Source organism: Hypanus sabinus, chromosome 8, assembly GCF_030144855.1.
Source record: "Hypanus sabinus isolate sHypSab1 chromosome 8, sHypSab1.hap1, whole genome shotgun sequence".
Classification (NCBI taxonomy): Eukaryota; Metazoa; Chordata; class Chondrichthyes; order Myliobatiformes; family Dasyatidae; genus Hypanus; species Hypanus sabinus.
The window spans coordinates 137,471,612-137,494,369 of record NC_082713.1 but is presented as its reverse complement, the minus strand read 5'-3'; the positions used below and the strand labels follow the sequence as shown (position 1 = coordinate 137,494,369).

Sequence of the window (22,758 nt, the reverse complement as noted above, 5' to 3'; positions counted from 1 at the left end):
ATCTGTTATTTGACACCTTGGACAGCAAATCTAACAATGGAGATAACGAAGAAATTGCAAGCTTCTCAATAAATGAACAAACAATAATCCCATTTATATAAATAGGAATATATACTTCTGAAATAAGGCCATTAGTATTGCAATTCAGGTCAGCCATGCTCTATAATTTGCATTTGCTCATCTCTACTTCCTTTAGCAATCCTGTATTGTTGTTGTGCTCTAGAGAACAAGAATATTTATTACTTTGATGTCATAGGAGATTTCAACCTCCACTTTAAATACACCCAATGACTTGGCCTCTACAGCCAACTGTGGCAATGAATTCTACAGATTTACCAACCTCTGTTCTAAAGGGATATCCTTCTATTCAGAGGCTTTGCCCTCTGGTCCTAGACTCTCTCACTCTTGGAAACATCCTCTCCACATCCACTCTCTCTAGACCTTTCAGTATTCGATATGTTTCAGTGAGATCTCCGCCCATTCTTTAAACTCCAGTGAGTACAGGCCCAAAGTCATCAAATGCTCCTCATATGTTAACCCTTTCATTCCTGGAATCATTCTCATAAACCTCCTCTGGACCTTCTCCAATGCCAGCACTTCTTTTCTTAGAAAAGGGTTCAAAACGCCAAAACTGCTCACAATACTCCGTGTGGTCTGATCAATGCCTTACATCCTTGCTTTTATATTCTAGTCCTCTCAAAATGAATGCTAGTATTACATTTGCCTTCCTACTACCAACTCATCCTGTACCTTTAGCGAATCCTCCCAAGTCCCTTTGCACCTCTGATTTCTGAATTTTCCCTTCATTTAGAATATGCACTTCCCTACATTATATTCCACCTGCCACTTCTTTGTCCATTCTCATAATCTGTCAAAATCCTTCTGCAGATTCCCTGCTTCCTCAATACTACCTGCCTCTCCACCTACTTATACATATGTCAAACACAAGAGATTCTGTGGATGCTGGAAATCTAGAGTAACAAACAAAATGCTGGAGGAACTCTGCAGGTCAGGTAGCATCTCTGGAGAGGAATAAAAAGTCGAAGTTCTAGTCTGAGACCCTACATTAGGATCTGTTTTTCTACTGCTTTTAAGCATCCCTGGTCATTTGGACATCAGTGAATAGCAGTACGGCAGGAGTTTCAGAAGACTGTCTTGAGGAAAAAGTTAATCTGGATTATGATAATGTTTTCCATCCACTGAACAGTTGCAGAAGATTGCAGAACCTCTAAGGCTTGTATTTACAAAAGTTAAGTGTGACTGTGGGCACCCTATGAGAGACACATGGCACACAGGTCACATCAGCCTTGGGCCAGATCTGATACAATCTCACCCAATAACCCTTCAAATACCGTTAATGGTCACTAATCAACAACCATGGTCTGAAAATTAAGAATATGCATTTTTGGAAGACATTTGAAAAGCATTATATTTTTTCTTAGTTTTTCCTTACTCTTCCTCTTAATCTAATCTTTCAGTACATGATTGGGGTTTCTTGATTGGACAGTCAATCTAATTCACCAGGATATGAATTTAATTTTACCAATCTCTCATTCCTTTCTATTTCTCATTTTGGATAATATCAAAAATATATATAATATATTCCTGAAAATTAGCCTGAGTTAGTGATATCCAGACATAAAATTGAGTGCTGACTTTCAAATTTCCTGTTGTGCCAGCTTTGAGTTTAAACCACCTTTGGTCATTAAAATGTCATTGGAACAAATAGTTACATCATGGAGTTAATTCATATAGCTCTTTCCAGAAGCTGATGCCCTTTGGAATTCTGAATAAGTGAGAAAAACCAAGGATTTAAACAAATTTTGGTCTTTGTGAAAACAAGACTTCAATAATGTGTATCATTTAGTCAAAGGGCTTCTATTTGAAGAATGATTTTTTATTAATATTGCAAGTCAGTAGTAATGGATTGTTCTGCTGTTATGGGCAAATTAGCAATGAAATTAAAATTGGCAGATGCTCAAGGGCAGTTCATTGACTATAGGTATTCATTATCTTTACTAATGTTAAATTTGTTCCTTCAATTTATTGACACTTTGGATTTCAGATATCACTACTCTACCGCAATCAATATTTTGACTCTGTTATGGCAGGCAATGAGAAATTTATTAGCATTGTTCTCACTGACAAAAACATCAATTCCTTGTAAGAATAGTTCATGCCAGTACACGTTATTTTTCATACCAGAAGCATGAGCTCATTACATTTCAGACCCTTCCCTGTTATAAACAAACTATAACATACCTGACATACTTTGCTTCAGACTATCCTTAATCCTCTCCTTAATTCGTGGTCGAAGATGGCACTTGGCATCCTTTATCTTAAATCTAGCTCTTTGTTTTATTGGAGGTGCCAAGGGATCTGAAATAAAAGGAACTGATGTCTTCAGTATCAGAAGATTTAGGTTTAATATTGTATTCCAACTCATTAACAGGATATGGCCTACATTGAGAATGTTATCCCAAATTACTCCTAAAAAGAGCTGGTTATTTGTATAATCTCCGGTGAAGGTACTTCCACCAGATATGAGTGTACTTGTTCTAGAACCCTAAACTTAAGCCAAATAGTTGTTAAGTACCTTCGCTTTATGAAGATTATACCATGGCAAACTATAAGACAAAGACTAACTAGTCCCTTGGCTGCAGGGGATTAGCTGTTAATAATCACTCTCCCAACCAAGGAGGAGATACTTCCAGCTAATGAAGCAAATTAAACACAATTAATTTATTTTAAATGGAACTCATTACTTTTGAGGAATAATTCTAAAAGATTATAATATTTACAAAGGATTTCAAACTACAAGTACAATTCCTTCAGATTAGAAAACCATATCAATATGTTGCAGATAAACATGTCATCTGTCATGTAAAAGATCCTTTGTGGGTTGAGGCTGAGAAGTAAATTCCATGTTTTCATCACGGTAACTCTTCCCCACCCCTACTGCCTTCTGATATTTATATCTTTTTTTTGACAGCCATCTAGTGACAAGCTCACATGCACGTGATGTTTGTACGACTGCATTGATCATGTCAGATGGCAGGAACTTTAAGTTAGCAGACGATGTTGTTTCTTCTGATTAGGTTGCAGTCTCAGTAAAGTCAACAATGGGCTTCCTGAACCTGGCTAAGTAACACAAATTAAAAATTAACAATAAACATCTTGAACCTTGAACAGTTTCTTCTGCTGTGCTAAAAAGCTGAGTTTAGCAAAGAGCCTCCTGACCCTGGATAGTGAATATCCATCACAAAAGTGGTTCAATAGAGGCTCTTTGGATTTAAAAGCAGAAACAATTTTGAAGGACCAACAATTTATCAGAATGGATTGTGACTTTGAAGAGAATCTGGATATGACAGTTGTTCGCTGGTGGTAGTGGCTTTGAGCTTGGGGAGGGGGGTGATGTACAGTAAGTTGGATGAACAACTGCAGTGCATTTTGTAGATGGTAGATCAGGCAGCCACCGAGCGAGGAAATACATGTTTAGGCTGGTGGACAGAGCGTCATTCATCTAATTTGAGATGTTCTGGACGAAAGAAAACTTCTTGAGTGTTACCAAAGTGGCACTCTTCCAGGCAAGTGGAGACTATTCTATCACACACTCTCTTTGTAGAGACAGTCTCTGACTGGAACTTGTATGGTATGCATACTACTGGCCAAGTAAATTAGAAATGAATACAATATATAAAAACTCAAGCAGAGCATCAGATAATTATTACTGCATGTGGCTCCCATTCTCTAATGAGCTCCACATTTCGAACCCGAAGTCACTCCAGTTTCTTATTCTTTCCTCATTCCCTTTAATAGGCAGCCATGGTAGCATAACTCTATTACGGTGCAAAGTGCTCCTGAATTTGGAGTTCAATTCTGATGCCATTCAGCAAGGAGTCTCTGGATGTCCTCCCTGTGGAACGTGTGGACTTTCTCTGGGTCTCTTGGTTTCCTCCCGGTCTAAAGGTAGGTTAAGTGGTCATTGTAAATTACTGCTGGGACAGAGTGGCTCAAAGAGCCTACTCTGCACTGTATATTTGTGCTTTAAGTATTTACTTAATACCTGCTAGATATTCCTTGACCACAACTAGGATTGCACATCTCTGGCCTGGATTTCATGGAGTAAATTTAGCAGTTCAACACTGTACTGCCAGCATTTGGCTTTTCCTCAGGGATTTTGGAGCTCCTGGTTGAGATGTGTTGGTCAGTGAATACAAAATAAAAGTCTCCACTCTCAAGTGTCTTGAAACAAGTCATTCCTTCACTGTCACTGAAGGAATGTGAAGGAACCCCGACCCAGTACCAGAAGGACTTTGGTAGCTCAAAAGTGCAGCTTACCATCAACTAGGGACAGGCATCAGTACTGGGCTTGTCAGCTATGTTTTGGATTGTATTAACAAATAAATTAATAGAGATTCCTGATCAGAATCACTGAGAGACTAAAATAGAAAAACAAATGCCATTCCAAGATAGTTTAGCAATTATACTAATCACCCCAGAGAAAAAAAAACATTGCAGTAGTGCATGCCATATTCCATTTCATTCAGATCCTGTGTGAGTCAGTTACCTGCACAGCTGGGGAGAGTTGCATTTCGTTTCTGTGAACCTTTGGTTGGCTGTATGGGAATGCCACAACTGAAAGTATAGCTGTTTTCAGAATCTAAAGGAAGATAAAGATTATATATAAGATTAAGATGGATAGTAATAGTGAATCAGTTTTTTTCTAACAGATCTGTAAATAGAAATTGAACTTCATGGAAAAACATGCTTAGAGCAATACAACACAATACAGGACCTTGGCCCAATGAGTCTATGCTGATGATGATGTCCCTGCATTTGGTTTATATCCCTCTAAGCACCACCCCTGTTTATTCTAGATAGGGATTTCTCAGCTTGGTCACAGTGGCTGTGTTTGGGTTATGAAAGATTTAAGCTTTTATTTGTAAGACAATTTATTTTACTAAAAACAATTAATATTACTTTCCAAATCTGATAGAATTGCCTGACTTTCCCAGAGCAACTTCTACACAACAATGCAATTGATATCAAAGAAAATTATAATGACAAATCCTATTTCTGTATGAGTGAATAAGAAAGAAATGAGAGTAAAAGTGAGTGAAAAAATACCAACCAGGGTGCAAAATCAATAACATTTTTGTTGATTTCCAGATAGATCAAGATTAGTTCTAAAAAATAAAATTCACGTCTTGTTCATTCCAGTCACCCAGCACTCTCTGTGTCAAAAAACTTGCCCTGCATTATCTCCAATGAAGCTTACCTCCAAGAATGAAAAAAATAAAGAAACCTCTCACTTTCATATTGCTTTTCAATCCAGACTGATGCACCATTTAAAATGAGTTCAGCTGCGCTACACATGCCAAACACCCTGAGCATAAAGTAGAAGGGCTTGCTGTCATAAGCACCTGTCGCGTAGCTCAGCACAGCTGAATTCTGCCCTTGAACTTAGTACCTGTCGTCAGCTTCCATCTTTCAATGTGTGGATGTGGAAGTCAAGAGTGCGCAAACCTGGAATCTGCAACACACTGACTGTTCCATGGAGACAATCACCATGATCGGGCCCATTGTTCATTAACTGCTGTCTTAATAGGGGATTGCAACCTATTCGGAAAACATCTAAATGTATCACAAACCTTGTTGTTAAAAATCTCCCTGTGTTATGCTGGGAAATTTATTATAACTAGTAGTGATCTTGAATCTCAGTGATTACCTTACTAATCTGAACAAACCAACAATAACTAAATCAGACAGCACTTGAACCCTATTTATAGTCCTTCTCAAGTGCATTTTAGATTTTTGTTAAGTATATTTATACAGTGTTAAGTATTAACATTCAATTATTCATGACCTGCTTCTACTTATATAAGCATAAGTATATATAATAGATATCACAAATACAAGAAAATCTGCAGATGCTAGAAATCCAAAGCAACTCACACAAAATGCTGGAGGAACTCAGCAGGCCAGGCAGCATGCATGGAAAAGAGTAAACAGTTGACATTTTGGGCCAAGACCCTTCATCGGGACTGAGAAAAAACTGGACTTCTCATCTTTTTTCCCAGTACTGGTGAAGGGTCTCAGCCCAAAACGTTGGCCATTTACTCTTTTTCCAAAGATATGCATACGTATATCTTTATGGGAAGGGTAAATAAGATACTACGGCAAAAAGCAATAAACAACAAATTCACTACCAGTGAGACCATTATATGATGTGTAACATGTCGTGTTCAACTTGCTTTTTATTAGAGTACTGCTTCTCTAGAGTACTCATGATGCGCATTCTACTTACTCCATAAGCAGATTTGTTCCTCTGTCAGCGCAGACACTACTTCACAAATGTACATTGTACACTGTCAATACTAATACATTCCCACACTAGACACTTCTGAAAGGTTTGATAAATTCTGAAAGGGTGGGAGATTTATGGCTGTTACAGCAGCGGAACTGCTGGTATTCTGACAGCAAAAATGAAGTAAATTCCAGACTTCCACATGTTAAAATGACACATGGATGCCCAGAACTCACTACCAGTTGGGAGGGTGTGGGGTAAGGGGTGGTCAGCTCAGAGTATATTCTGTTACACATGTGGATGGTAGAGGACAGTTTCATTTATACAGTTACCACAAAGGTCTTATATGAGGTGAAACCTTTTACAGGATTCCGATTTATTTCAACATGGTTTAAAGAGTATAAGTTTCAAAGGTGACGGGGAAGGCAAGTTAAAAGAATAATTACCTTAATTTAATGTTGCTGATATCTTACCAGTTTTTATGTATCATTATGATTAATGTTTTAAATTTCTTTATTACTTACATCAATGTTAATAGTTTTCAAATGTGTTCAAATGCCCACTTCCAATATTAATGGCCAATTTGATAAATGGTTTGACTGTCTGCCAAGAATGTTTTGGAAATTTTGCCTCTATGCAGATGTGTTGTGGACAAGTCACTGTGAGTGAACACAAGATACAGCAATGCCATGCAAATGGGTCCACAGGTGGTGATGCCAGGAAAGAAGATCAGGATGACCCGATCTACTGTTTAGCAAAGTCAGATATCTTCCCTGTGCCAGTGAGTGCAAAGGTTCTTTCTAAGGAAGAGTTTGGTGAGTGAAAGAAAACTTCAACAAAGAGATTTGAATTTCCAAGAGGTACTGAGATACTCCACTGAAATGAGGGAGTTTTTGTTTATACCATGTTATGATATCCCAAAATACAAATGCTGATATTTGGTGTAAATATCTCAATAGAAAATAGGTGCAGAGCATGGAGAACCCAGAAATAAGAGTAGAGTGGTTAAGGCATGGAATAACCAGACTTTGGGGGAAAGGATTTTGAAAATGGAGGAAAGGAGACTAACAGGAAATAGAGAGTTCAGGATGAGAGTTATAAATTGACAACACCTGGTGAGAAAGGAAAATGGCCAATCTTTTGAATGACTGCAGTTTTTTCTCCAAGCCTGTTGGGCTAAGTTGGGAGATGGAATAGTTTAGGGAGGACGTGATGAGAAATGAAGACGAGATTCCTAGGACGGAGGCTGTTAAGATCGCAAGTCACTTTTTTCTGCATGGGGTGGTGGAGATTGATGGCTAGAGACATGTATAGTGAAAGCATTGCTTCATTGAAAGGTGAGCTAATAACCTTATTTAGTGGAGGTAGAATTCTCTGTTCAAATTCCAGATTACTCACTTGGTGTTTGTGCTGCTTTGTCTTACCTGCTTTGTCAGTTCACCATAAATCATGTCACAATACTTTTGTATCACCTAACACAACAGTTGGTAACACTTACCACTGTTAAAAATTAATAGACAATAATGGACGAAAAGTTAATTATTGAATGCCTTGTATTTTCAGAACTGGTAGCACTGGTATTCCATTTTTTACTATTTGTACACTATTTGGTCAAATAAATTATTATTCTAAGTACTTATTCCTACAAAGCTCTCCTTCGTTATCATCCTGCATTCGCAACTAAATTCATTTGATAACCTGCCTTTTGTATCAACAATTCAATGCATTTTTCAAGGCCCACTTTCAAAGTCACCCACTTCTCCCCACAATGGTATTGACATAATCTTTACAGGAGGAATGCTGACCTGCCACAAAGAGTGCCTTTGATGGGCAAGACAGAGAGCAGCTTTCTACTCCTCTGCTCTTACTGCAGATCAGCTGAACTTTATGTGCAACCTTTGAATTTCGGAGACATTTCACCGTCTCTGAGGGAGAAAGAAATATTGATTACAAAGAAAGAAATGGTCGACGTGTTAATCATAACAGATTGAGGCAACTGAAAAGGCTGAGAAACAATGTCTTTACAGGTGATTGTTACATGATGGCTCATTGGAGAGATGGAAAACACTCTGAATATTGAAACAAAATTTACTGTATCTCTGAGTCACACATGATAAACTAACTTGCAAACATTAGCACCTTCAGTACAGTTAATTTTCCCAAGTTTATTCACAGGGCACTTTGGATAAAATCTCAGAAACATCATGTGAAATAGAAAAAGGAAGATGATTAAGAATAAATCCTTGAACGATAGTTAAAGATCAGGAAGAGATTTTGCAATGCAAACATTTTAAGGCTAAAATGATAAAATTCCCATAAAAATAAAGGATCTCAGAACATAACAACTGACATCAAAACATCACAGATTTGTTGGTTTTAAATGGGACTAAAATAGCAGGCAATGTTTTATAGCGCAATAGAATATGTTGCACTTTTGACAGGCCAGAAAATTTGTTTTTATAGATTTTGATTCAGCTCTACATTTTGTAGAGAAAACCATTCAACATTGTTAAGTGATTACTTGTACCTTAGGCAATTGAATTGTTTCATAGAGTTCTGTACAATAATTTTAAAGTGTGGTGGTTAAAAGATAATACAGCTGGAAGTTGGTGATTAATGCATGGTCTTTCTGTATCCCTTCCCCTGCATTTCATCTTACTCCTTCAAGATTTCTACATACCTGTCTTAAAAGCCATGTATTATAAATCATTTTTGAATGTTGCTAATTTATTGTTAAGATGATGGCTTCTACATTCTGTTGCAAGGTGCATGACATTTGGCTTGAAAGCTATCAAAGCGTCTAACAATTAGTGGAAAAAACAACAAAGTGAAATTATCCAGGCAATAGATTTTTTCAAAAACCATAATGGCTTTGAAAGATGATCAATAACATAGTGAAACCAAACACAGTACATGATATTTTGCTTGTTAAAATAAAAAGCAAGTTACAAATTTAGTTGATTTGTTTCTCCATTTCTCTCTCTAATCTATGCACCGAGGCCTTGTATATATACTAACTTGGAAGTTCCTGACTTTTTCGGCATTTTGTTGATCTGTTTCACTTCACTGCTTCTTATTAAAACATAAGTTAAATTAAATGCTGTTCAAAGTACATGATGTTAGTAGAAGGAAATGTAATACTTTTTGTTTAAAGTTTTCATTATTATCAGGCATAAAGAATTTGGAAAGATAAAATAAAACTGTTGGGCATCTAAGAGCTACCAACCAAAGTTGAATTCTTCCCCAGAATTTTTCAGACCTTGTATTGACACTATACCAATATGACATTCTCCATATCCCTACTCATCATCTACCAATTTGTTAGAAGTGCAATTGTGCTGATTTGAAATTGCTCCAAAACACTTTGCAGTTTGACTACTGAAAAATAAAGACAGACCAATCATTCAGGCGGAGCCCATCTACCCAGATTTGCCTGTCCCCAATTTTGAAACTGATAAGAACAAAGAAGAATGCAAAACAATCCAATATATAGGACAAGTAATTCAGTGTTGAGAAAAGCAATGGAAGCAATTCAAAAGGCTAGTGGAAAAGATAAGAGAGCAAGGAACAAAGATGTGAAGTATTTTTCCAGGACGCTGACACTTCTGGAGTTGGGCAGTAATAGCATTCATACTAGATGACAACACTGTCCGAGCTTCCTGTTCATTATATTTACTGTAACAGTGTACTCTATTCCACCCCTGATGGTAAGTGAAAGGAGGAGGTGTTTACTTTCATAGTTCTAACTTTAGCTCTCAAGATGACTGAAGTACTGTATCTGAACCCTGGATGTAGAGACTGCTAAATTCAATTTATTGCCACTAAAACATTTTGTATAGAAATAAATGTGTACAGAAATAATTAAGTTTTGAGATCTGAGTGCTGAAGAGTACCTGTGACAAGACAGATAATACATTTAAGATACTTTAGGTTTAATTTGAACTCACCTTAGAGGGATCGAATCTAAGGCATCATGTGGGATGTCATATATCACTGCAACATGTTAGCATTCACCACATGCTTTTTATTTAAATATGGAACCATTAGTTGTGACACATTTTATTTTACTTCACTTTCTTCTGAGTATTATATGTGTTTCATTCCAGCAGAAACCATCAAAATAAACTTATTGAGGGGAAAGAAACATCACAAGACTCAGAGGAATCCAGCTTTACATATTGGTCCCTCAATATGATCTGCGCTGAGTTAGGCAAGATAATTATAAGAACATTAAAATTGTGCTTTTCTTCTTCCAGAGAACTATCTAAAGCCATGAAAGTACAAGCCCAGATACAGGGAAGGACTATAGCACATCAGAGATCCTTCTACAGGTAAAGAGCCTGTCAGCTTCCACGGTTCAGATTTAGATAGCAAAAATATCGATGTCAAGCTGAAGGTCGGTACTCTTGCCTACGGGAACAGAGGTGTAAAATGAGAAAACATTAATCTGCTCTGGATGGCAGGTTGGAATTTCAAATTCACCATCTCCTGCTTTCATCAGTGCCAATTTAGTGAGGTGCTGAGCAAATCTTAGACATCCCCCAACAGAAAAATCACTTCAGAAGCTTTACTCAAGACAGTTTGTATTCACCTCACAGAAGCCCAGGGGCATTGCCAGTAACATTTTATTCTGTACTAAGAAAGGTTGATCTCTGAAATATCCTTTGAAAATGAAGAGAAGTATAGACCACTATTAAAGTAAAAAACTAATTTAAATACATGTATTCCCAAAATTGCTCCTTAAATATTTATTCTACCCAATATTTTCAGTGTCTTATCTTAGCCACACAGATAAATTAAAAATCTGTTGAAAAATTACTGAGTAGAGTAAGTTAAGACTCTTATAAGGCAGCTATTAGAACAAAAAATGGAAAAGTCTGACATGCATCCAGTGTACAGCTCATGGCAAGTTTAAGTCAGACTATTGCATTTATGAAATGTATTCTGCTGCTGCTACAAAGTTCAATGCACAAAAATTTCTCTGTAAAATTAGAAATGAAAAGTGTAGACACTTAAAGTGCATTGGTCCTTTTTCATGTTGATTCTGCCCAAATTAACTTTCTCACCTTGTCATCATTATTTCTAAAGCGATACTCACCGGCACAATCTTTTTTGTTCCAATGCAATTTCTTCCCAGGAGGACATACACACTCATAACTTCCCATTGTATTAATACAACCGTAATCACAGCTCCCATTATTTATACTGCATTCATCAATATCTGAGAAGGCAAGAAAATACATTATGATGGCTAGAATTATTACTTGTGGTGTGAGAATAAAATTCCTGTATTATTAATTATAAAATCCATACTGACACTTTAGTTTGTAAAAGGAAACAAGATATTTTCTTTGAACATAGCTAAGAGGTGTATTATTCTAGGTCCATTAATCAAATAATTACCATGTTGGTGTTACAGTGGAGCTAAATAACTAGCTATACCATTTAGGGGCAGCTAAATTTAGTGTATTAAAGTAAAATGATAAAACACCCATTAATATGACCTCTTCAATTTTCATCTTATCCAAAATAATTTCTTGTTTTCTACCTCATGCTTTTAACCCCTTCTTCTCTTACCTCTATTTCCATTGATATCAGTGCCTCATTCATTTACCTCCTACTACAGCCAGAGATGTCACAATTCCTACCTTTGGTCTCAATTGGCATCAGACCAGATTAAATCTTTTTTGTCCCTTTTGCATACTCTTGTTAGTCCATCATAGCACATTACCTAGCCTTTTTAAAAGCAGTAACCCAAATTTCTCAGTCATTCCCAATGAGACATTGACTATAGACAAGGACCTCTATTTTCTTGTATTAATCTCCACTCCATCACCCAACCAACCAAAACCTTAGCTCCTTCTTTCTAACAACTACAATCTCACATTGTGTTGCCTAGCCTTTGATTCACAGTTCGGTGCTATATTTCATCTTTACTTCAATATAAATATATGGGATGTCACTTACTACTGCTACAGTTTATTATTGGCAGAACATGTGATTTACAATAACACACATTATATTGTACAAACCTCCACAATGAGTCAGTCCGTATAAAGTATAGCCTTTATGACACAAACATTCAAAACTTCCTGGATAGTTGATGCATATGTGGTCACAAGTCCTTTCAAAGGAGCACTCATCGATATCTTAAATTGAAGAAAAGAAATATCACTATACAGTGATTAAAATCACTGTTGCATACCTTCATGCAATTAATAAAGGCTCCAGCCCCATATGGTCCTTCTTTCAGATTTATTTGAAGCATAAATATTGGAACCTGTTTAACAATTGAGCTAGTTTTCCAAGGGAAGTTTCTTTTGGGAACATTCCCGAAATTCATCCGGTGACTAAACTCAATCCATTAAATGAATCATTGCCCAAGCAATGTACTTGCGAGATCCAGCTGATCAGTATTTGTGAATATTAGAATGCATTGTAGGCAGCACATATGAAAACAGTTGAGCCTCTTTACTTAACTAGTGTACAGAGCCCATGGCTCACCATTGTACACAGGAGTGTCAACATTTCACACACATAAATTTTTGTTTGCTCAAGAGACCTTTAGATATACAGCTGCTCAGTTTCCAAGTGAGGCGTGATGAACAGAAGGAATTCTTTGACATTTGGAAACAGCAGCACTTTCAGTTTCTGACCACTGTTTCGTTTGTATATACTTCAATGGGCACAAAGATGATGCAGTTCATTAAATAAAAGAAAAGCAAACCTAGCATGGGCCATCAGCATGGACATTGTGGGCTGAAAGGCCTGTTTCGGTGCTGTGTCACTCCAGTACTATATTTCCAGCCTCAGCACATCCACTGAGTGTTAATAAACTTGCTTCACCCTCCTCTATGCCTTTACCAAATTTTGTACAGAGATCCAGGCTCAAAAAGGTAAGTTCCACAAAGTTTAAAGACTTGCATTTAAAGGTGTGAGCTGCCTAATGCAGAAATTAACAAGCAACTTAACACATCAAATAAAAGAAAAATCCTGAAATGGGGTTGATTGAAAGTCTAAGGCAACAAACTGTTACACACTGTAAAATTGTAATCCGATAGTCGCAAATCCCAGTGTTTTTCGTGGATGGAACTCCTGGCTAGAAAATACCTTGCAATTGCCAATCACAATCCTATGTCTAAACATAGAAAATGTTGGTAATTCAAAGCAGATCAAGTAGCTATGTTGACATAAAGAAGATCAGTAACATTAGGGGTGTTTTTGTTTTAATTGTTTCTTCCCAATTAAAACAAGGAAGATGTGATAATTTCTGCTTCATCCAATGCATATGCTTTACTGAAATACAAGCAACATGTACGATTTGGCACAAAATAAAAGCATAGAAAATCTGACTGGGCTAATACGTTCATTGTTCTTCATTTACCCATATCTAGGGTCTCATAAAATACTGTTTTGTAAAGTTCTCAACTTCTTAAGAACGCTTCAATGATAACATAGTCTAGGTGTTCTTCAAAATGTTAACTTTTGCTGCTTAATTTCCTCTAAAATATACACATCTATTGCTCACTTAAGAGCTAGATAAATATTAATACAAGCTAACAAGGATGGTTTGGGGATTACAGTTTTAATTTGCAATTCCAGCAAAGGAATTATGTTGGAGCAGAACCAGTTCTATGTCCAATAAAATCTCCATCCAACATTTTATTTCAAGCTCCCATTAATTTTTTGATTCAAACTCAAGCTTTCAGTAATGGATGGTAGACTAAAACATGTACTAAGTTGACATGCTGTTGTTTTGTCCCTTCTTTACTGGTTTCAATCTTGTCCAAAATGATGGAATTAGTATGCCCTAAGGGACCTTTAACACACCCTGGCTGAAGGAAGAGGGTAAATGTGTAGATAAACTAGATTTAGTCCCCAATTTTCATATAATTCCCACTATAAATACACAAATGGAATCTTTATACTGTATTTTTTATCTGACTGAGCTAGCTGCTTAACTCAAATGGTAGCTTAATAAGACAAGTTAATTAGTGCCTTATGCCATCCATGGGAAACCCTGACATCATAACAAGCTGCAGTGACAGCACTGTTTTTCCTTATTTCTCTTCCAATATGCCCATGGGCATAGAACTCTTTGTTTGAATTGCTCTGATCAGGTTTCAAACACTTTCATAGATCCAAAAGAGGACCAATATGTAATATTGGTTAAAAGTACTACATGCTTGTTGCCCTTCTTGTTTAACTTGCCTAGACTAGGGGACTAGAGTTATGAGAAGAGGTTGTGTGGACTAGCACTTTATTCCCTGCAATGTAAGAGGTTGATGGGTGACTTGATAGGAGTATATAAGTTCATGAGGAGCATAGAGGCGGTGAAAGCACAGAGAAGGAATGCTAAAAACAAGACGGCCTAGGTTCAAGATGAGGTGAGAGAGATTTATAAGGGACATCACAGACAGCTTCTTCCTGCAAAAGGTGGTGCATACTTTGTAATGAGTTGCCAGAAATAGTGGTTGAGTTGGGCACCTTAGCAACATTTAAAAGCCATCTAGATATGTACATGGATAGGAGGGTTTTAGAGGGCAATGGACAGATGGGACTAGCTCACTAATCAACAAAGCTGGAATGGATAAGTTATGCCAAAGGGCCTGTTGCCATGTTGTATGACTCTATATAAGTCTGCAGTTCTTTGACATAATTGATTAACTATTCTCTCTGGTATCATCCAGCTGCATAGGACTGTACTTCTCTGGTTTCATTATTCATCACATCCATCACTGCCAAAGAATAACCTACATTTCATATTTTTGTACCATCACCTTGGTCCCCTCCGATCTTATTTCACTTTTCCAGGCTGTCCTTTGGCAACATTATCAAAAAATACATCTTCCTCAGCTTCCCCAGGCAATCACTATGACAATGATGGAAGAATACAATAACTCATCTGCTGCTGAAATTCCTATTCATGCTTTTGCAACCTGTAGGCTTGACTGTTCCAGTGCCCTCCACGTCCAGCCCCAAGGCCACCCAGATTTCTGCCAACCATTTTTCACCAAAATCAATCCCCATTCACCTATCACACCTCATGTGCTCCATAATCTACAACATTGCTGAAGATAAGTGAACTGTTGTTTCAACATTTTTATTTCTTGTTTTTAAATCACTCCTTCAGCCTTACAGCTTTATAACCAGTGCTCTGCAAATTCTAGCTCAGAGTTCAATTGCTCAACTACTGGCAGCTTTATATTCCCTTTACCCTCTGGATGCCCTTTCAAATCTATACCTGCCTCACCATGGGTGTATATTTTTCCATTGATGTGAGAGTGAGGCAGGGCTGCCTCTTTGCTCCAGGGAAATAGGTTTGATCCTGACTTCGGCTTCAATCCAAGTGGTGTTTGCATGTTCACCACGTGACCATGTGTGTTTCTGACAAGTGCCCCAAATTCCTCTCACATCCCATAGAAGACATTGCAGGTTAATTGGCTACTTTAAATTGCCTTTCTCATAGATTGATTGCTAAAGGTTCAAAGAGGAATATTTGCATGAGACTAAGTTGCAGAAATATGGGAAGAGGAGACTTTGGACTGCAGGCATGGCTCTGCCGCAAGTTTGCATTGACTTGAGAGTTTGAATTATTTCTTCTATGTCATTATAAATAAAATATCTTTGATAAGGTTCTTGCAAAATCACCTTGTGAAGTTGTTGCTGTGGTTGTGAAGGATTGCTTCACTCTGTATAATTTGGCAGAATTTGTTCCCAACAAAACTTGGGTCAGAAATGTGCATTCAGGAAACTGAAACTGGTACTTTTTTACATTCGACATGGTCTTGCTCTAAAATTCAACCTTTTTGGACAAATTTAAGACTTTTACTGGAACAAATTACAGGAACACAATTTCCTCATAATCCAATATTATTTTTACTAGGTGATATTGAAGGGATAAAACCGAAACTCAAACTAAATAAGTATCAGAAAGAATTTATAAAAATTGCACTGGCAGTAGCCAAAAAAGCTATTGCAGTTACTTGGAAATCGGATACACATTTAAGTATAGACTCTTGGAAGAAAGAAATCTATGGTTGTATTCCATTAGAAAAAATTACTTATAATTTAAGAGATAAATATGAAACATTTCTGAAAATTTGGAGCCCTTATTTACAAAAGACAGGATTAAATATATAGATGCTCTGAAGATGAAACAATTGGTTATTAGGGGAAAGAAATAAATATACATATTAAAGTTATTACGAATTCCATGGAGCATGTGGAGATCTTCCAACAACCAGGCATTCTTTCTTTCTTTCTTTTTTTTTCTTTCTTTCTCTTTTTTTTCTATAGGGCAGTTAGGGGGGAGGGGTTAAGGGGAGGGGGTAAGGGTTATATACATTGTTTTTTCATACTTTACTTTGTAACCATTTAAAAATGCAATAAAAAAGTTTAAAAAAAAAGAAATGTGCATTCACGAGGAAAAGTCAGAGTTTCTGCTATCTAGTGGATTCCATATTCACACTAATGACCACTCTCCACTCTTCCAAACAAGATGCCAGCGGTGGCTTTCCCAAAACAAGCTAGCTGGCTCTTCCATTCACTCAAGTGGATGACTGGCTAAGGTGTTAGGTGTTTTGCCAAGATCTTCCATGGGGACTCTTGGTCAAAAAGGAAATTGTCTTTAACTTGATTTTCATTTGGAAAATTTAAAGTCACCCTTTTCTTTGCATGGGCTGAGTCTTTCTGTACTTGGTATTGTTTGTTAAGGTGTCAAGATTTTGCCACAACTTGGCGTTGAATATTTAAACTCAAGAGTGTATTGTATATAAACTGGAACAAAAATATCACTAGTATAATTTAATCCAGTCGAATCCGATCGGCTGAGATAAAATTTTATTTTGCAATTGATTGCGTTATTGATGATGTGAGAGTATTTTGTTCATAATGAGTACCAGTTTCAAAAGGCATTCCATTTATAGCACTGCTCTCCCTCAATATAAATAATGCTGGCTACAAAGTAAAGGAAATACGTGATGTTACTACAAATGACTTTCCGGAAAAATTACATCATTTTTCATGTAATCCAAAGCGGTATAGGAACACATTTTTTAATGATTCAAAATCCCCAAGACCGGTAACTTACTCCTTTTGGCACTTCAGTCAATAAAACAAACTACTTAGCACTTTCAGGTTAATGCTCCCTGCAGCAACCAATAAATCACCTTCATGCTGGTTTGCTCAAAATATCCATCAATTTACAAAGCTAGCAGAACAGAATAAAATATTATCACTGACAAACCGTGCCTGGAGTTAATTACAGAGCAAACTCCCTCAGTGAGTGGTGTGGGTGTTAATGCCCATGAGAAACAGACTGCTGATACTGCACTGCTTTGTCTTGCAGCAGCTGGTCCCAATAAAGTTGCCCAAGGGGGGAAGAAGCTAATCTTAAATCCAAAACTCTGATCCTAGTTTCTGTGGATTTTCCATGCCCTATCTAAACCAATTATATTTATTATAGAAACATGTATTAAGGGCGCTTTTAGGTTTTAAAAAAAAGCAGATCCAACAATCAACATTCAGAATTTAAAGTCAGCTACTGAATTAGTTAAATAGCAAGTTAGTGGAAAAGTACACAGAAAAACAGAAAATCTATGGCTCTGATTGATTGCAACATGAACAAAGATACCCCATAAGTTTTCATTGCCCGTCAGTGTTGAAGTTCAGTGTAGATCCTGGCAATTAATGGCATGCAAAACAAAGTTTTCACTGCACCTCAGTACAAGTGACAATGAACTAATTTGAGTTTACCAAGCCCATAACTATGAACAACAGGTAATGCAGAACTTTTGTAGCAGAGTGTTATTGTGTGGAAAATACAGTGCCCAATATGCAAAGAGTAAACTCACACAGCCAACAGCATGATGATGACCAGATATTTGTACCTGGAGTTGTTGGCTGGGGGTAAATGCTGACCAAGATGCAAAGGATAACTCTTCTTTCTATGAAATAATGCCACAGGGACATTTTTCAGATATACCTGAGAGATCAACTAGAACCAGAAATGAACATCTCCTCTGTACACCCAAAAGTTCTGCACTCACCCAATGCTACACAGGACCAGGAGCCTAGAATGTTATGCTCCCAGTTTCAGAAGGAGATGAATACAGAACCCTTTGATTCGGAGGTGAATCATAAATGGTTAAAAAATCTGCTCTAATCTCTACTCAGCTGATAAAATTCTGTCTCCAAGTCACTTCATTAAAGTGAGATAGAAACCAATTCTTCATTCCCCCGATAGGCTATACCCAACTGCTTCACTCTCACCCCTAGCAAAGAGGTATCATCATGAGCAGGTGTTGCGACTCAAATCCTTTTGCCTGCTTGCTCACTCATTAATTCTTACTCTAATACCAGCTCAGAATACTTCTTGATAGCCTGTGCTATTGTCACAATCTCACCTCAATCTTGAATGCAGCTCTCTGCCTGAGCCAACTCATCATTTGTTATCTCAGATATGACTTTGCACCCTGGACCTTTTTGGTGTCCTTAGATCTGTTGTCAATAGGGTTGACATCTTAATCAACATGTTAATTAAGATTTCTGAAAAGTCCATTAACTCTCGAATGTCACCCCATTATTCCTCTTTGGACTGTTTATTTTTTGTTGTAAACTAGTAATTTTTTGTCTTCCACTGTATTGTTGATACAAAATTACAACATGTGTCAGTGATAATAAACATGATTCTAATTCTAATGTCCTCTTGGTCTCACTACCTCATAACAATTTCTCAGAATCCCATGAGCATCTTCCCAAATATTAATCAATATTCGTGCATGTTTCCCATCACCTCCATAGCCAATACTTTATTTCCTCATCCATTTTACTAAAACTCTTCCATTACTTTAAAATAATTGTATGCAGACTTCCAAGGAACTAGAAAAGTAAAATGCCATACTATAATGTGCCACCAATATTCCAAGGTTAAAAGATAATCTGGAGATATAACTATATTTTCATATGATATAAAGCTGAATCAACAGAAATTCTAATCTACACAAAACGGCTGAAATGCAGCTGTTTCCCATCATTTTATTGATTATCTCATACTTGTTTTTTTTCTCAAAACACAAAGTTCTGCTCAATCAGTTCAATGAACATCATAGCTTTTCAAGTTCTTTAAGCTGGTCCAGCATTAAGTGTAAACAATTCTCGTGGTAGGAACCCCAATACCCTGTGAAATGAAATTTGCTTTTGTAACGTGATCTCTGGACTTCTTTGGCCAATGGAAATGACTGACAATGGTTGAGCTCAAATCCAGAGAGCTTTTGAACACCAAAGACTTAATAATCTAAAAGAAGAATTGTTTTGCACATATTTGGAAAAGTAAATAGAAATAAGAAACAAGTAATATTATAGTGGACTATAAACTGTGTCACGCAGAGAAATGTAAGCAGTAATGTCAGTAAATAAAAGCTATGCACCAATTTTTCCTGGCGCTTCAAGGAGTAACAGGATGTATGAGGAGTCATGAATCCTGATGACTTACCTGGGCAACAGCACCCTATTATTCAATTAAAAATTGCTTTTGGACACTAGACTGATGCAGCTTGTGTCCTCAAAATGAAGTAAAAGGACCTCTCTAGACTGTTGAGAGATATGGCCCACTGGTGCACTGGTGAAGAACTTCTATAGGATAATATCTGAGGGATATATCAAAGGTATGGAACATTTCTGCTGGGATACTCCCAACAAGGCAAAATTGGATAATAAGGAGGTGTCATCAAAAACCATGGAAGATATTAAATGCACACAGGATGAAAAGGATAGTATTATTAAGATGACTTTATTGATTAAGGAAGCAAGTACACATGGTTGTATTGATACACAGCAAAATGATTGCTTGTAGGTCAAGAAACATAGCCAAAATACTTCAACTGTTTTCCAGTGATGTGGAAAAAAGAAAGTATTGCATAATTGACACTCCAAGTTATGAGAGAGATGAAATGTTCCACTAAATTCAAATAGACCTTGTAGTGATTTGCCTACCCTAATTGGAAGACAAGGTTGTACGTCAGCAATTGTGAGGATAGACAGTAAAATTATTTGTATTACAGGGTCATGTTTTTAGAAGAATCATTGGATGGTGAGGGGATTCAAGAGTCACTCATGAGTTAGGGTATGCTGGCTACGCTCAAGAAGACCACTGCTCGGCTAATCTTCGGAGGCTCTGCAAGGTGTCTCCCAAGATGGGCAGTGATGGGGACTGGATCACTAGATGATTTGCACTGAAATCTGTCTCATTCATGTACCTGAATAAATGAAGGTGAAAAAATCCCAAAAGGAAAAGAAAGCCACTTGGAGGCAATCATACAGTTCTCATTACAAAGGTCAGAGAGTACCCAAAGTGTAGTTAATTTCTACACACATTGTCAGGCCACCACTCCCAGCTCCCACACAGTAAAAGGTGGTGCCTCACATTAAAGTGATTCCAAGAATGGAAATGACAGAGGCAATGAGATGTATTCAAGCATCTTGTATTTATGACTTTCATGGCTTGGATTCTTCTTTGGCATTTCACAAGTCTCAACTGCAACTTTATATTGCAGAACCAAATGAACCAGTCAATCTGCACACAAAATGGGTAAATAGCAGGGAGTTAAAGAAGAGAACAGTCTTCGTTCAGAGCCAAATTTAGATGAGGACTATGGATGACCTCCCAAGTTTTTTGATTAAAGCCATTCCCTTCCACCCAAACAGATGGGAACATAGTTCAAGCTCTTATCCAGAAAAATAAAATGGAATGCAATACAAAATCTAAGTAAGAGATGAGCAAAATTAAGAAATGGGGAATGATACAAGAAATTGATAGCCACATCAGAAATATTCACAGCAAAATAGTTTGTAATTTTCTTTATATTGTGGTGAGGTTACCATCAGTCCACAGAAGTATCCATATGTCTTTCACTAAAAAGGGCCTGTTGCCTCTTATCTCCAGCAAACAACTGCAGGATTAAAAACCACATTTGAAGAGCTCCACATTGAGAATGCACATCCACGATACACAAAAGTAGAGTGCTGGTTAAAGTGTCCTCTAGAGGCCAATATGACCTTTAATTATATTCAAATTGAAACCAGATTTCCTTTCAATACACCACAATGAAAGTTGAAAGTGTCTCTGGGTTTTTAAGTTACTGCTCTGCTAATTCATATCAGTTATCAGTGCAAACTCAAGAATTTCACTTCGATAAAAGCTCTGCTTTGTGTCAAGGATTTTGTTAAAGTGTATTTTTTTTCCCTGTCAAGAACAAGGGTCTCACTGCTTGGGGATGGGGCTACTTTCTTATTTTCTGACAGATGCTCAATTAGTTCCAAAAGGTAAAGACATATTCCTGTGTTCTGTGTAGTCAGATGCTATAAACTAGTGGTATGAAAGACTGCATTACATGTACAAACCTTCCAAGCAGGAAATGAAACAGATCTCTCTTTGCAGTTTATTAGACAGTTTTGTAAATGCTTCCGCTGTTGTGTTTTATAAACAGTTTCATGGTTACTTAAGGAATTGGAATTATATACTTTTTTTCTATGAGAATTGTTTTCTATAAAAGACCCAAAACCAGAGTTCTGAATCTTTTTTTTTGCTGTAGCCCACTTTAGAAAGGGATTTGTTTATGCAGCAACCCCATGTCCCCTCTCCCCCTCCGCCCTATTCTCCACTCCAATAATAAATTTTGAATGGCAAAATTTGTTTTTAGAATTGTGGCTCCGTTCTAACCTCTCCACAACCGTGGGAGAGCACTCCCCCCATTCCCCATTTCGAAACCCAAGACTCTAAACAAAATAGTTGAACTTCAAGTTGACAAACAATGTATTGCTGGCTTTCATCAGTTCCTATTCAAACATTTTAATGTAAAACATTGTGAAAGCAAATATTGAGAATAATGCATATTCTGTCTTACAAAATCATTCATTTCCCAAAATGTATGAACCTACAAAGAACCATTTTGTCTCTTTTTCTAGAGTGCCCACCCTCTGCTTCAGAGAAGACTACAAGATCTCATTGAATAATGTTATTATGTTAAGGGCTTGGTCCTAAGCTTTGTAGAATTGCTATATCAAGGGGGCAATTTAGCAGCTAGTGAGAGGAGAACAACCCCATTGTAAATGGTGATGGAGCTCTGTATGACTGCTAAATACAAGGCTGAAGCTTTTGGAATCACTTTCAGTGCTAAAATTGGATGTGGATGATCAGTTTCTGCTTCCTCCCATGATCCTTGCCATCACAGATACGTCTACTCAGCCTAGCTTTCTCAGTCCAGATAATTGCAGGAAATGATAGTGATCACTGAATATAGCACACATTAGACAGCCAGAGAACAGCTTGGTTCAGTGTGAGTTCAACTGATGCAGAATCTGCTACACTTTTAGCAAAGCAGTTGAAGTGCAGTTACAGTACTTGCATTTACCGACGATGTGGAAAATTAACCAAAGTTTGTTACATT

At 37.1% G+C, this 22,758-nt stretch overlaps 1 protein-coding gene across 2 annotated transcripts in view; it reads right to left on the bottom strand.

Annotated features, from left to right (window-relative positions):
• scube1 (signal peptide, CUB domain, EGF-like 1) overlaps positions 1-22,758 on the bottom strand; it is a 264,360-nt gene that overhangs the window by 32,186 nt on the left and 209,416 nt on the right. For both annotated transcript variants that reach the window (XM_059977952.1, XM_059977953.1), the window contains 5 exons: positions 12,343-12,459; positions 11,409-11,531; positions 8,116-8,235; positions 4,571-4,663; positions 2,263-2,379 (listed from right to left, as the gene is read on the bottom strand). In XM_059977952.1, coding sequence (XP_059833935.1) covers positions 2,263-2,379; positions 4,571-4,663; positions 8,116-8,235; positions 11,409-11,531; positions 12,343-12,459 — 570 coding nt within the window. The remainder of the gene's footprint in view (positions 1-2,262; positions 2,380-4,570; positions 4,664-8,115; positions 8,236-11,408; positions 11,532-12,342; positions 12,460-22,758) is intronic.